Raw genomic sequence first — 13,021 nt, 5'->3', positions numbered from 1 at the left:
TAAATAACCAAAACCTGCTACAAGTGAAAGGACAAAAGGTACATGTGATCAGAGACTGTAGTATTTTATCACTTACCTCATGATGCAGCTCAGCTATCTGATCTTTCAGTTCTCTGATGTACTGGTTAGAATCAGATTTATTAAGCTGCCCTTGAATTTTTCCTTCTTCTTTCTGTTTTGGTTAAAAAAAGGAATCATATTCAAATTATTCAAAGATCTACTATATTAAAAATCTTAGTTTAACTGTCTGCATATTTTTGTCACAAACAGAAGCTAGTCCCAGACACCATCCAGCACTTCCGTTTGGTTGAAGTTACAGCAGGTATCTAAAGGTGACAGTGGCTCAGACCAAGCTGACTCTCTCAGTACTAACAGGCAGGATTCTATGGAGGAGCACGAAGAATTACCAGCTTCACAGGTGGAATTCATGTCCTATGTACATGAGGTTGTATATTTGTTTTAGTAAACCCAATTCACACACACACATAATATTATCAATATTACTAATAGTTCCTGTCCTAAATAGTTAAAATTACTTTATATTACTGTGAATGACTTTGTCACTATACCTTATAGTATCAAAAAGCTTCAGTAAAGCAAAGTGTTAGCACAAATAGAACATAGGTGTCATAGCCCTTTTAAAACAGAAGTGTCATAAGCAGCTGAGCTTACATTGAAACTGGGTGCACAAGAGGACATGAAAAAGGTGTTCCCAAGTTAAGTCAGTATAAACTAACAGCAGAAGCAGTAACATTTAGCAGGTTGGTTTTGGCACTGCACAAAGAGCTGAAAGCTGTTTGTGTATACCAAATGGGAATCACACACTTTCATTATATTTAAGTGATTTTATTGTTACTTTTTATTCCAGAAATAACACTGTAAAGTTAATGCAGATATTACAAAATAATCTGATATGTATATTTGCTCATGGAAGAACTGACTCTAACTACAGTCAGCTGAAGCTGAATATAGTGCACAAACCTGGCTTGCAAGATCCCCATTTTTAGTGAAAGGCAAGTAAGTTTCAGTTTTCCTTTCAGAACTACAGATTTTGTAGAGCTGGCAATTCACAAAAATGCATTTAGCACAAAAAAAAAAAAAAAAAAAAGGAACCCTGCAATATCATTTTCTACAAACATGCTTTAAAAAAGGTCATGCTGTAACTTCCTCTTGAAACATTCAAAACACTAGAGATCAGAAGCTGATCCTTTTAACTGGCTGCAACAGAAATTACATATTTCAAATTAAATAAGCCCATGTTCTAAAAGCTACCAAGTCTGTCTACAGTGGATAAATTGGAAGGATGACATAGAAAAAATTAAGGGCAAGGTATCAGTCTTTTTCACAGCTGCTGTTCATCTCCGAGCAATAGAAAAGATAGAGTTTATTTTAAAAAAGAAAAGTAGACTAAGTTGATCCTGCCATTGCCTTTTGGAGACACTCATGCAGGTGCAGTAGCAAACCACTGAAAAAACATGTAGGGGTCAGACACTATAGCATTAAAATATATTTCAGTGTTTACCAAATTCATCTAATTTAGAGAATAAATAATAAATAGATAGCTGAAAACTTACATATTTTAGATGAACAAAAAAAATTCAAAGTTTTATCTGTCAGATTATGATTAAGTTACCCAACATTCTTTAAAACTGTGAGAAAAGATTAATATTTCTCATCAATACATACATTTCCATACAAGTACAAAGTATTACCATGATCTGACAAATTGTTTCACTTTCTAGTGACATTTCACGTTAGAAAGTAACCTGAACTTAATGCAAATAATTCCCACCTTCTGATGAGCATTCGTTAATCAAAGGCAAATTTTAATGTGAGGAACTTAAATTTAGTAGTAATATTCTTTAACAGTATTTTTTCATTAGGGCGGCTTGACAGAATTCAAAAAGAAAAATTGTTGTCTGGAAAAACTTCAACATGGCAGTTCTTTTTAATGTGACCAAACCCAATGTTAACAGCTTTCCCTACTATCTGTTAGTATCTCTCAATCAGACAGAAACCTTCCTCTGAAAAATTCTGTAGTTCTAGGTTTGCTTCTCAAGATTACCCTAGATTGTATGACATTATCTATTACTTCCTGATTATCATAAAAACTTATTTCTTACTGTTTTTATCAAGTGATCTTAATATCATCCTAGAATATCTTTTAAGGTCAGTATATGTGCATCTTGAGATCATGAAAACCTCCACAACTGCAAAACAAACCCTATATTCTGCCCCCATGCAGGTTAGATTCCCACTTGTACATCTTAATTCTAGATGACACTAGAATAGTGCCAAAACACAGCTAGTATGTCACTGTGAATGAAAGCCCCAGAGACCACGACGACACTCATGCTCCAAACAACAATGGAAACTGCACAAATAATTTAATGTTCATGTTTCATGAGTAGCTTAATCAAAGCTTGAGCAGCTTCAGCTTGGATAACACCATATTACATAATTCTTAACTCTTAACATAATTCTTAACAATGACCATCTAATCCAACTGCCCAACCAATTCAGGGCTGAATTGGTTAAAGCCTGTTAAGGGCATTGTCCAAATGCCTCAAACACTGACAGGCTTGGGGCATCGACCACCTCTAGGAAGCGTGTTCCAGCGTTTGACCACTCTCTGGTAAAGAACTGCTTCCTAATGTCCAGTCTGAACTCTCCTAGTGCAACTTTGAACCATTCCCACATGTCCTATCACTGGGTACCAGGGATAAGAGTGCCTCAGGAAGCTATATAGGGCAATGAGGCCACCCATCAGCCTCCTTTTCTCCAAACTAAACAAGGCCAACATCCTTAGCCACTCCTCACAGGGCTTTACTTACAGCCCTCTCACCAGCTTTATTGCCCTCGTCTGGACACATTCAAGGACCGTCACATCCTTCTGAAATAGTGCGACCCAGAACTGCACACAGTACTCCAGGTGAGGTGATACCCTTAGTTACTAGACAGTCCCACTGACATAAGAAAAATTAAATTGCTTTAATGCAACTTAATTTCATTTAATGCTTCCTATTTTAGCCTTTACTTTAGTAGGAACTGGACATTTCACTCTGCATTGTTTTTATACTGTGCCTGAATAGTTTTGTACTACTGTGCTTGAGCAGCTTTGTACTTTTGAGGACAGCACTCAAATCAACTGTATGGGTTCAAAACAACTCCACTGAAAATTTAGAAGTCTTTAAGGTATGAACATTGCACCTTTTAAAAGGAAATAGCATAAGCAATTAGTAATATTTCTTCATGCTTTATTTTTTAAAATCTAGAATTACAGACATAGGATGTAGGTTGCTGGTTTGTTGGTTTTTTTGTTTTGTTTTTTTTTTTTGAGGGGGAGCACTACTATAGAAAATCTGTTGTATTTGGAGAGGTCATGACACTAAGAATAGCTAATCTCTAGGCAAACAATAGCCATTTTAAATTTAAAACTAAAATATAGAGAAAAAGTCAGATAACATGTCATAAGCAAAATGTATTATCAGAATTGCAAGAAAATGAAAGCTAGCCAATTCTAGAATCTAGGAATTTGTTTAAAACACCCTACAGTTATATGTGAACAAATCTACATGCACAACCCACTGGGGTGCTGCTTCTGCATATTGGCACCACTGCAGTGGTGCCCATCTCCTCTTCCCAGAAAGGTTTTTAGAAAAGTAATGCCAATTGGTGTTATGTTGTAATAAAGATGCTTCATCTCAATTTCACTGCTTTGGAGGATTAATAACTCCTGCCAGTCTTATAATCTCTTCCAACAGACCAGCTCCCCCATGAGAAAACCCCGTATCATGAAAACAAACACGCTGTCAGCCAGGTATCACCTCTGCTCAGGTGATAGGTGCTTCTAACAGTGTACACAGCAGAACACAATCCAATCCCCTGCCCCAGAGGTTGTGTATATAGTGGGAGCAGCATGGGCAGCGAAGCAGGAAATGAGCTCTGTAGATCATAAAAACCCATTGCTAAAACAGAACTCACTTAGGCCCCTTCACAGTTTTGGAAGCTCTCACTTCTCTCATCCTGCTGTGAAATACTAGAGTGACTGTACTTCTGTACATAGAGGAGTTACACTGAGAGTTCCTAAGAAGAAAAATCTGTACTCCAAAAATTTCCTTCTTAGAATGAGGAAAAATTCTGCCCACCAAAAAGTATCAGCTGAGAATCATGGTTTTCATCTCATATTTGAATCCTCCTTTGTCTGGCTTTCCAGGAGAAAAACATCTTCCAAAGAAGCAGCAGTTAGTCTCAAACACCTGATACCTACTGAGAACTACCAAGCATGTGGAGACCTTTCAGACTCAGTCAGCAGACCAGCATGTATAGCTGGCAACACAAGAGTGCAGGGACAGACTGCTTCAAAGAATGCCATTTTAAAATACCCAAAACTATTACTGTATAATGCCCTCCCAAAATCAAGTTTAGTACTCATGATAAAAAAAGCGTTTAGACAACAAATAAATAAATCACTGGAAGTCACCCAAAAAACACTGGAGGCCTTAAGCCTGCTTTTGCTGCTCAATCAAAGACACAGAAGATCAACGTAATCAAATTTCAGTTGCAGGTGTCTTATCCCAAGAGGAGCAAAAGGACAAAGTTTTATAAAACACTCAATTATCACATCAGAGTAGGAAAATAAAAACACATCAGTGAGAAAATATGCCATTTCAAATCATAAGAAAACATCTAGGATTGTTTTCACTTTAATAACTGTAAATTTAAAAACACAGAAAAACAAAAAAATGGTTTTATAGGCAGTTGAACTCCAGGAACACTGGAAAGTTGCTGTTCCTAAGATAACAGTGTACCATCTTTACTAAAAATGGTTGGAAGACAGGATGTTTCCCTAACATCCTTGATTTTTTCTGACTTAGAAATATTTACTTGTTAACGCCTTGTCTCAGCCTCTTTTCAGGGGAGACTTTAAAATTCTTACTCTGTGGCAAAAGATACTGCATTAAAAATGTAAATGAAGTATATTCAGAAGGGTAAATGTGGTAACTAGTGTCCTTTCAGTGACTTTACAGTGACTCATTCTATACTTTCAAAAACACATCACTAACATCACACACCACTATTGATAAGAGTAAAAAAAAGGTTTCCTGTAATTTGAAAAGATGGAAACAATTTCTTTACTCAACAGTCAGTACTTGGAAAAGTTATTAAACAGAGGTCATAGAAAGGCTTCAGTCTAACGAAATAGTGCTAAAAGTTTAAACTGTGGGGGAGATTACTAGCACAATCATGGATTTCCTTTACAGTTGCTCTCAAAGCAGCTTTGACATGGTTAGAGATAGGGTAAATGTGACAAAATTCTCTGAATCTGCCAGGAAACACAGCAGGAGGAAGTGATGTTACCGCCTGTCCAGACCAACCTAACAAAAAGAAGAATGAGTTCTTATGGATATTTTTTGCTTTAAGATTACTCAGATGTAACACCGGGTTTTTATATTACAAGTATGCTCTATACCTGCCAAACCAAACCAGCCGTGGATAATTTTAAGAGGCTGGTACAAGTTACCAGCCTGAACAGAGATGGAGGGAGAGGGATTAAGCTGCCCCACTCTGCTTCCTTGGCCCGCCTACACTTCCACTGGCCTAATGCTCCCTACCCTAAGCCAGCTGAGTGACAGTAGCTTGCAACTGATTTAACCCGGCCTGAATTTTTCTATTCTTCTTTCAACTACTGCAGGGAAAGCCTTTAAAAAACCAAACCAACAAACCCCAAACACCACCGATGGACCAACAGGACTGCCCATAAGTGATCAGAAGGATCAGTTGCTAATTAATAGGCCAGAAATATTTGCTTGCTGCAGTTTGAAGCTATCAGACCAGTTCAGCTGAAAACTAGACTAGCTTCCTGAGGAAGCAAACCTGAATCTTTGCTAATTGACAATAGACATAGAGGGAGACAATGTCCATTCCTTAGCCCTGGGTCTTTACACCTTACAAAAGGGTGGGACAACCACAATCAAGAGTGCGTGCAACCTGACCAGGACGAGCCATTTAGTTACAAGGTGTGAACAGGTATGTGCAATATAAGTTAAACTTCAGTTATACTTCAATTCTGTGTTATTTTTGCTAAGGAATGACTAAGGATATCTGTCATGTATTGGACAACTCATTGCACTTCAGTATACTTACACAGAAATTTAAAAGCTCATTAACTGAATGCTCAGCCAAGATAAGATGGCATCTAGAATATATTAAAAAATAACTTCTTAGTATCATAATAAACTGACAACTTGCTGCAGAATTACATCTACTGTTGAATGATAAGAGTTCTCTCTCCTTCTCTGCTGTTATTACTAACCAAAACTAAGAGTGACCCATGAACTGTGATTTAAATCTAGCATTTGTGTGTATAACGTCAGATCAGTTCTTATGTGGGAGTAGTGATACTCTGTTACAAATTTAACACCAGTGTCTTGCACCTACACCTACATGAACATTTAAAAGGAAACCACACAATTCAGGTTAAGCATTGCTATGGACCATGTGGACCTGGCAATGAATCCCTAGAGCTTCTTAGAAAAGCTCCACCCTGCTCAAAAAAAGGGAAGGTTATGAGGTAGGTTAACTTCCTCCCTTCATTTTTATCAGCTTTGAAATAACTCACCAAGCAGATCTATTCATGGTGCTCTGTGCGTCTCTACTTTAAGACAGACACTTACACTCTAAGACTGGCTATGTGTATTTATGGTATTAAATATTGCATTTCAAGTCATTAAGGCAAGTCCTGATTAAAAGGCTCTCTGCTCCTCACATCAGGTCACAGCAAGTGCAGCAACAAGCTGAACAGAAGATAATGAGAGGCAGCTTTTTCTCCAATGAGGAAGAAGTTATTTAGATTTTCAGTTTCCTTAAAAAGTGGCATTTGTTTAAGCTCTATTATCAATTGCATGGTTTACAGTTTACAAGCTTTGGGAGTTCAGGCTTTCCAACTCCATTACTGTTTTTTTGGTGCAGGTGTTTCAAAGGCTTTTGAGCATGAGTACCCAAAAAGGAAGTTTTGATCATAAGTTTCATATTTGCTGGCAAAACACACTGGTCAAAAGTATCTGCTTAGACTCCTAAATAAAAAAACAACCTATCACAGTCCAATAAAAGGCTTTCAGGTCATGTCTACAGTGTCAGAAATAAATACATTAACATCAGAGGAACTTAATTCTACTAAATCTCTTTTGTTTTAAAAATGGTAACAGGGCAAAGTCATCAAATGAGAAACATGAACTCCAGCCACAGAATTATTTCATACTCCACACTGTGTACAAAGAAAGCACAGCCACTGTCATTTGTGAAGAAAATCCAGAATTTTACTAAGATTGAGACTTGAAATGCACTTTAGTAGGAAACATAAAACCTAGATTAATAAAAACATAACTAAAAGTTGCATCCTACGAAGTAGTTATTGTGAAAAGGAAGGAGAGGTGATGTGGACAACCAACTGAACATGAGACAGTGCAATATCACAACAAAAGAGGGGCAGTGTAATCTTTGAACGTATTAGCCAGTCATGAAACAGGTATTATAAAGATCTGCATGCAATTCTTATATCTATAACTTAAGCAAAATATGGAAAGGGAATAGGAGAGAGCTGTAAAATGATGGAGTATGGATGGTTTGATTAGTCAAACAACAGAAAACCCAGTTGGATGTATTGACATTACAAAATGAATACAATTCTAATTGTGTGACAGCTACCAGGAAACAAACCCTGATCATTAGGGGATTCACCATTGGATAAGATTTTGACTACTTTTTGGGAGACCCATATCAGTCACATAAGGGAAGCAGGATGCCATTTGAAGTCTGTACTAAAGTAAAAATAATGCAAAATGAGTATTGACTTCTCACCTAAAAAATCACATTGTTTGAAGTAACCTCTAAACTTCGCCCCCCTTTTTTTTAGTAAAATGTTAACATGAGTAGAAGATTGACCTAAATTCAGCTACTCTTTTATCTTAAAAAATGATAAATGATTCATATGCAATGCTTACTGTATTTCTGGTGTACTGATCACAGCATTATCTAAGCATTATATGATTAAAAGAAATGATTGCTTTTTCTTTTAATAAATTTCGTGCCTGCTGCACTAAAGGAAATACAATGAAAATTCTTTATGCAAGCTCAGTGAAATTTATTTGTACATTCCAAATACAAAGAGATGAAAAAGCTACAACTAGCTGAGAAATCATCACCTCAAAGGAAAGATTTCAGAGGAAGAAAAGACAATAGCAATACCAGTTTTTTAAAAAAATAAACTAGAGAGTAACTAGCTAGTAACCTGGGAATGATAATCAAGAAAACCTTTGCAGCAGAATTCAGACAGGACAACAGTATATGAGTATAGAAAGGCCAGACTACAGTAAGACATCATGATTTCTCCAAGCCAAGAAAATACAAAGAACAGTAATTTCTGTTCAAGTTCATGAGACAAGTAAAGTTCCAAAAGGAACTGAAAGTGTGAGGAACAACATAGAGGCCAAAGGATGCATCTTCAGATCCTACAGTGATGTGGTAGCAGTAAACATTTCTGTTCAAGATTTACATAAAGGGAGTAATAGTTTTACAATAAATCCTCCCATACTGGTCATAGCAGAAGAGTAAGCATAGGAAAAAAATGTTTGCTGAAATCAAAATGTTAGCATCTTTTTTTGGACAGAGCATGTTTTCAACCTCACCTGTTCATTGGTAAAAAGTACCAATTACAAGAATAAAAACCAAAACAAAAGTCAGAGTTAAAAAGAGTGTTGCCATTAGCACAGTACTTGTACGGAAACAATTATTAACAGCTCACAAGTATGCAGATAAGGTAGATTTAAGGCTTTGCTTGCACAGGAATTCAACAATATACCATAATCCTACTTGGCAAAGCAGTGCCTTGTGTTCTCAGTAGGTTAATGAGGAAAGAAAGTGGAGGCAGAAAAACCCCATGAAGTACAAAAACTAATCAGTATCAAGTTACACATTTAATGCCATCACTTGTTACCTGGATTTCTAATTCAGCAATATGCTGCTGGAGTTCTGCCACAGCTGCAATGCGGTCTGCCTCACGGAGCCGAACTGCCATCACTTCTTCTTTGCTCTGAAAGAAGGCAGAGATGAAAGCAAACAAATATCAGTTTCAGCTAGTAACAACTGTGCACTGCTTTTACCCAAAATTATAAGAAGAGAAAACTGCTCTGCACTACTGTGTGAACTACTATTATTCCAAAGAACTCAAATTTAATTTTAACCCCTAGAATTGTGTAATCATCTAATATAAATTCTAAACTATAAGAATCTAAAAAAAAAAAAATCTGTGCAGTTTTGAAAACTTGCTGTTATCAATTTTCAGGTCCAGAAAGCAGCTGTCTTGTTTTCCAGAAATGTTATATTGTAAATTCAGAAAAAGCATCAACATAATAAAAAACCAGCTTCAACCTTTGACTTTATGTATAAAGAAACAGCAAAGCTACAAAAGAGTTACTTATCATTTCCTTTGTCTAAAAAAATAAATTAAAAAACCCACAAAAGTAAATATATTCTAAACCTCATTTAGTCCAGCTATGTTAAATCACAGTAGACGGCAAAGCTTGGAATAAAGTACCAATGCACATAACCTACAATCAGCTTCCCACTGTAAGTTTAACCTGTAAGTCTATCTATAAATGATAGGCAGTCTGAGTTTGGACAAGAGAGAAGGAAACATGAAAACACCCTTATTCCTGTTTTATGAGGCAAGTCCTCAAGACTTCAGAGCACAAAACAACTAATATTATATTTTCAGCAGTCTAATACAACTACAGAGAGAAAGCAGTGCTAGATAGTGAGTGAGCAATATTGTCAGCTGGAGAGCAAATAACTGGGGAAGAGACAGACTAGGCTCAGGTACACCTGCTTTTATGGCAGACTGGTGTAACTAAACTGTAGTTACTGTAAATCAGTTCCAGTATTTCAGTTATTTTAATGTGTGCTTCAAACTAACAGTACTCAAGCCTCCTTTGTTAGACAGTATAGTTGAGACCAAATTGAACATATCAAAGCTTATCTCAGTAGCCACTTGAAAACATGCTATTTGTTTGGGGTTTTTTTAAAGATTACTGTAACAGAGGTATATCATCTATAGGATCCAATTAACAGTATTTGTAATCAGTGGAGTCCATTTCAGAGAAATCCATCATGTGCTAGCCAAAGTTCAGCCATTCTTGCTAAATTCTGTTGCATGATTACTCAAATGAAGCCAACCGACAAGTCCACAGGATTGCATGTATTTAACTGAAAGCTGAAGGACAGACTCTGGTATCTGAGATGAGTCAATAGTGTTGCTCTAGATGGCACTTATGCTTTATCTCTGAAACAGAGCATGTTCTCAATTACCACAGAACTTGATATGGTGGTAGGAAGGAGAAGACTGTGGTGGGGGCACAAATCTTATGTTGTAAATTCTTTAGCAAAACTGATTAGAAAGATCAGTGGTGAGTTTCAAGAAACAATTTGAAATTGAGTCCTTGCTGTAGAAGCAGTACTCAGATCAAAAGGGAAAAATATAACAGTACACACCAGTGACAGAAAAGAGTTGTCCTACAGGTAGTATGAGATGCAACTTGCTACAAAAATTTTAACTTCTGCTTATGCATTTCAAGTTATTTTTAAAAATAAAAATACAAGCTACTGAAATAACGTACCAATCCTTTATGCCTAGAACAACTGGGGGCGGAGTTGAAAATCCAAATATATATTTTTCTGAGACACCTCTTGAAGTAGAAATATTGCTACCTATCCAAGATGTACTGACAAAAATAGAACTAGAGTGTGATTTCAGATGACTTGAAACAACAGGAAGAAAAAAAATAATCGAACATCAGCTACTAATGGAATCGGGAATAACAAACTTGCTATATTTAAAGAGATGAGAGGTGGAACTTTTAAATATATTTAGTGCTACAAAAACTTAATATTTGTCTGTATTGCTCCATGACATTATCTGAAAGATTACTGAAACTTTCTTCATCGTTTTTCAATATAAAGTTATTATATCAGCAATATATTAAATAGCTTTATTTCACATATTTACACAGCAGTACTGTATTTTCAATTAAACCTACCTGTTGTTATTTGCATTTCACAAAATCCCCAAATGGTTGGGGTTGGAAGGGACCTCTAGAGATCACCCAGTCCAACCTCTGCTAAAGCAGGTTCACCTGCAGCAAGTTGCACAGAATTGCATCCAGGTGAGTTGTGAATATCTCCAGAGAAGAGACTCCACAACCTCTCTGGGCAGCCTGTATTTCAGACCAAATCTAAGGTGGTAGCAACACTGTTTAGTGAAGGTACAGATACTGAACCTACTTCTAGAAGACCCGGAGGTACAAGTCTGCTGTTACTGCTGGAGGCCAGCACTTCACACCTGTAACATATTCCTTACATCGTCGTCACAGTCTCTTGTATATCTAGTATTTAAAAGGCCAGTAATACTGCAAGCTTTTGGCCTGAGAAGCACAAGGTTTCTCTTTCTACTTTAAACTTTAATTTTTTTTTCCTTTCAATTCACTTTAACACTAAAATTTCATTTTCATCACACTTAGCAAAAACACTTGTGCATTTAAGCAGTACAGGAGTCTACATGGTATTCTACTAAGTCTCTTCCCAAGAAGTCACTCTCTAGCTCACAGTTAAACAGTAGAAATCCAGGTAATGGATATGCATCAAATTGGTAATATTTCATTTTATATCAGAAACATCAACTCATAAAATATCTTACAATATAAATTGTAATTTTTTTTCTATCAACTACAAACCAAGTTTCAGGATCTAATGTCAGTGTATGTCAGTACTTCTGCTTCACTGGCTATTGACCACTGCTATTTTCAGAGAATCTCTAAAGAATATGACTAGTGCTCCATCTATTACTGTCACGGTTTTCTCTAGCCCATGTTAGAACAGAGCTTTACAAGCAAATTATCCTAGTGAGAATAGTTATGTATACAAACACATTAGTCAAGTTAAAAACCTATTATTTCTTATGATCAACATAAAACCAGAATATTGACTACACACTCTAATCCTCAATCTCTTAATGTTTAATGAGCACCTTCAGTATCAAACAAAAAAGTTACAGGTTATATGAAAAAGACATATCACCAAGACTGAGAATATTAAAAAAAAAATAATAAATCAGTAAGAATAATCTCAGCACTAAAAAAATAGCACTTAGGAACCCAATGATCATGGCAAACAAGACAGTCAGTAGAAGCAATTTCTTCTCATTAAGATTCAGTGGCTTTTTACCCAAAAGTTTGTGATGGAGTTTGAGCAGTCAGTAGAAGTTACCTCTTCATTGCACTTTTGATTCAGGTTCGACTAGAAACAAATGGAATTGGCAAGACAGCAAGAAAATGAAAACCTAAAAGCGTCTGTTGTCTCGGAGTGTCTTTTTATATTACACGCAGACTCTTTTCTGAAAAGAACCACACTTTAAAGTTTATCTTTGTGGGACCACAAAGAAGCAGCTCTGTCAAAACCTCAAGTGATTTTTGTGAGATGGTAAATTCAAGATGATGTTGCCAAAATCAGTAAAAAGAATTTTGGTTTTATGATTTATGCTTCTCAGTTAAGACACAATTCTATCCAAGAACAGCAGACAAGACTAAAACGCACATGTATATTAGCACCCAAGCAGTCTATTCAGGATCTTGTTTACCTTGCATTCAATCTCTGCTTGTCTACGTTTTGCTTCATTCAACTGAGCCAGAAGTCCTTTGTTCTGTGCAGAAAGATACTGCACCTTCTCCTGTAGGTTGGTAACCTCTTGCTCTGCCCTTCGTAAATGATTACTATTGATCTGATTCTGAAATTTATGACAAAAAAAGGGAATGAAAATGCATGTTAAGGAAAGATTTTTGATATTAATTTAACTCCCTGAAGTCTGACAAAACAGACTTACAGATTATTTACCATAAAAACTTTTGATGAAAAAGCATTCAGAGTTTTCTAAGTGCAATCAGAAGAGTTTGCATGACGTTTTGTTTATGAT

The 13,021-nt window shown here is 36.2% G+C and overlaps 1 protein-coding gene and 1 long non-coding RNA gene across 17 annotated transcripts in view; one reads left to right on the top strand and one right to left on the bottom strand.

The window, feature by feature from the left end:
• Positions 1-13,021, bottom strand: part of EVI5 (ecotropic viral integration site 5) — a 76,788-nt gene that overhangs the window by 21,137 nt on the left and 42,630 nt on the right. For all 9 annotated transcript variants that reach the window (XM_027651506.1, XM_027651507.1, XM_027651505.1 and 6 more), the window contains 3 exons: positions 12,689-12,835; positions 8,996-9,091; positions 77-172 (listed from right to left, as the gene is read on the bottom strand). In XM_027651506.1, the coding sequence (XP_027507307.1) occupies positions 77-172; positions 8,996-9,091; positions 12,689-12,835 (339 nt within the window). The remainder of the gene's footprint in view (positions 1-76; positions 173-8,995; positions 9,092-12,688; positions 12,836-13,021) is intronic.
• The window catches only part of LOC113951025, a 65,352-nt gene that overhangs the window by 25,585 nt on the left and 26,746 nt on the right, over positions 1-13,021 (top strand). The window contains exon 4 of one of the 8 annotated variants that reach the window (XR_003528982.1): positions 12,343-12,695. The exons of 6 other annotated variants lie outside the window; for them this stretch is intronic. This is a non-coding gene — a long non-coding RNA (uncharacterized LOC113951025). Of the gene's footprint in view, positions 1-868; positions 943-12,342; positions 12,696-13,021 lie in introns of those variants that run through there. One more of the 8 variants, XR_003528991.1, reaches the window with a different exon arrangement.

The sequence above is a fragment of the Corapipo altera genome, unplaced genomic scaffold (genome assembly GCF_003945725.1).
Source record: "Corapipo altera isolate COAL_440 unplaced genomic scaffold, ASM394572v1 57, whole genome shotgun sequence".
Classification (NCBI taxonomy): Eukaryota; Metazoa; Chordata; class Aves; order Passeriformes; family Pipridae; genus Corapipo; species Corapipo altera.
Note: the sequence above shows the minus strand (reverse complement) of the source record. Positions and strands in the feature narration are given on the sequence as shown.